Source organism: Trypanosoma equiperdum, assembly GCF_001457755.1.
Source record: "Trypanosoma equiperdum strain OVI genome assembly, contig: ctg_933, whole genome shotgun sequence".
In the NCBI taxonomy this organism is placed as follows: Eukaryota; Euglenozoa; class Kinetoplastea; order Trypanosomatida; family Trypanosomatidae; genus Trypanosoma; species Trypanosoma equiperdum.
This window is the reverse complement of record NW_027124902.1, coordinates 1-1,278: the sequence shown is the minus strand read 5'-3', so window position 1 is coordinate 1,278 and position 1,278 is coordinate 1. Positions and strand designations below refer to the sequence as shown.

Genomic DNA, 1,278 nt, shown 5'->3' with positions numbered 1-1,278 from the left:
GATCCAACAGCAAGGACGAGCATCCCCACCGCAGAGGCTGAGAACGCAGCAGCCTCCTTCCACTCGGATATACCTCCCTCCTGCACGTACGCTGCAGCAACAGCGGGAGAGCAGCGCTGCAGCGCAGCAAGCATTGCCTCATGCCGATTCTGGCGCTGCTTGTGCATGTCGTCCAAAAGTTTCCGCACGTTGAATAACATTAAACGCACCCTGTCTTGCATCTGTTGAAGAAGGTCATTCGGGGCGGAAACTCCACTCGACAGGACCCGTGACTCACCCGAACCTTCGCAGTGCTCGTGGCGCGGTGACACCATCAAACAATCCAGCTCCTCCCCGACCGCGTCGATTCGGGCTTGCAGTAAACGAAGATTCTCATCTTGCCGTTTCCATGTCCCCTCAGCCCTCATTACACGGCGCTTATAATCACTTGCAGCAGCCTGCAGCTCTGTGCGCGCCCCATAGTTATCCCCTGAGTCGCTGTGCCTCTCAGCTAGTTGCATCACACGCTTGAAATGCCGAGCCTCCTTTATGCACGGAGCGATCTGTGAAACAACCTTGCCACAGCGCTGAATATCCCTTTCGATTGCCTTAATCTTCCTCAGTAGCAGCACGATTGGAGCACCCAGCGATTGCAGAGCAGAGATGTTATAGCTTTCCGCATTCTCCCCGGCACCCTCATCCGAGTTCGTTGTATGACAAAATTCACCATCCACCGCACGTTTGCTCCGTCTCCTCCGCTGGGAGGGTCGGTCATGAAGAACAGTGCCAAGTTCAGAATGTCCGTGAACAGCACAGTCAAACTCAAAATAATCTTCCGCCAGTCCGCTCTCAGCACCCACGACAGATGTATCATAGGAACTATCAAGGGAATCCTCCAAACTACATGACCCCTCACCTTCTGAAAAATTAGCAAGCTTTGCCTGCGCAAAATCAACGTCAACAGAACAAGATTTTTCGTTCGGGGAACATGTGAGCTTTACCACATTTTTCGAAATGTCCCTCCCTGCATTTATTTCATTCAACTGCTTCATTAGTACAGCGTTTTCTTCATTGAGTTTTCCAAGTTCAGTATGAAAAGGGTCACTAAACTTGGCACCACCCTCCATTTCATTAAGGTTTTCAGGCGCCTCTTTCGAATAATGCTCCTCGGCAAGTTGCTTTTTCAGTTCCTTCTCCAGTGCTGCCTTAGAACCATTAACATCACTCAGTTGCTTCCTCAGTTCCCTCAGTTCCTTCTCGAGTGATGATTTGGAACCAGTCACATCACTCAGTTGCTTC

The 1,278-nt window shown here is 50.9% G+C and overlaps 1 protein-coding gene across 1 annotated transcript in view; it reads right to left on the bottom strand.

The window, feature by feature from the left end:
• TEOVI_000455800 (uncharacterized protein) overlaps positions 1-1,106 on the bottom strand; it is a gene marked incomplete at both ends in the record, with an annotated part of 1,191 nt that extends 85 nt beyond the window's left edge. Inside the window, one exon of the mRNA XM_067227314.1 lies at positions 1-1,106. Coding sequence (XP_067083415.1) covers positions 1-1,106 — 1,106 coding nt within the window.
• Between the last annotated feature and the right edge of the window lie 172 nt (positions 1,107-1,278).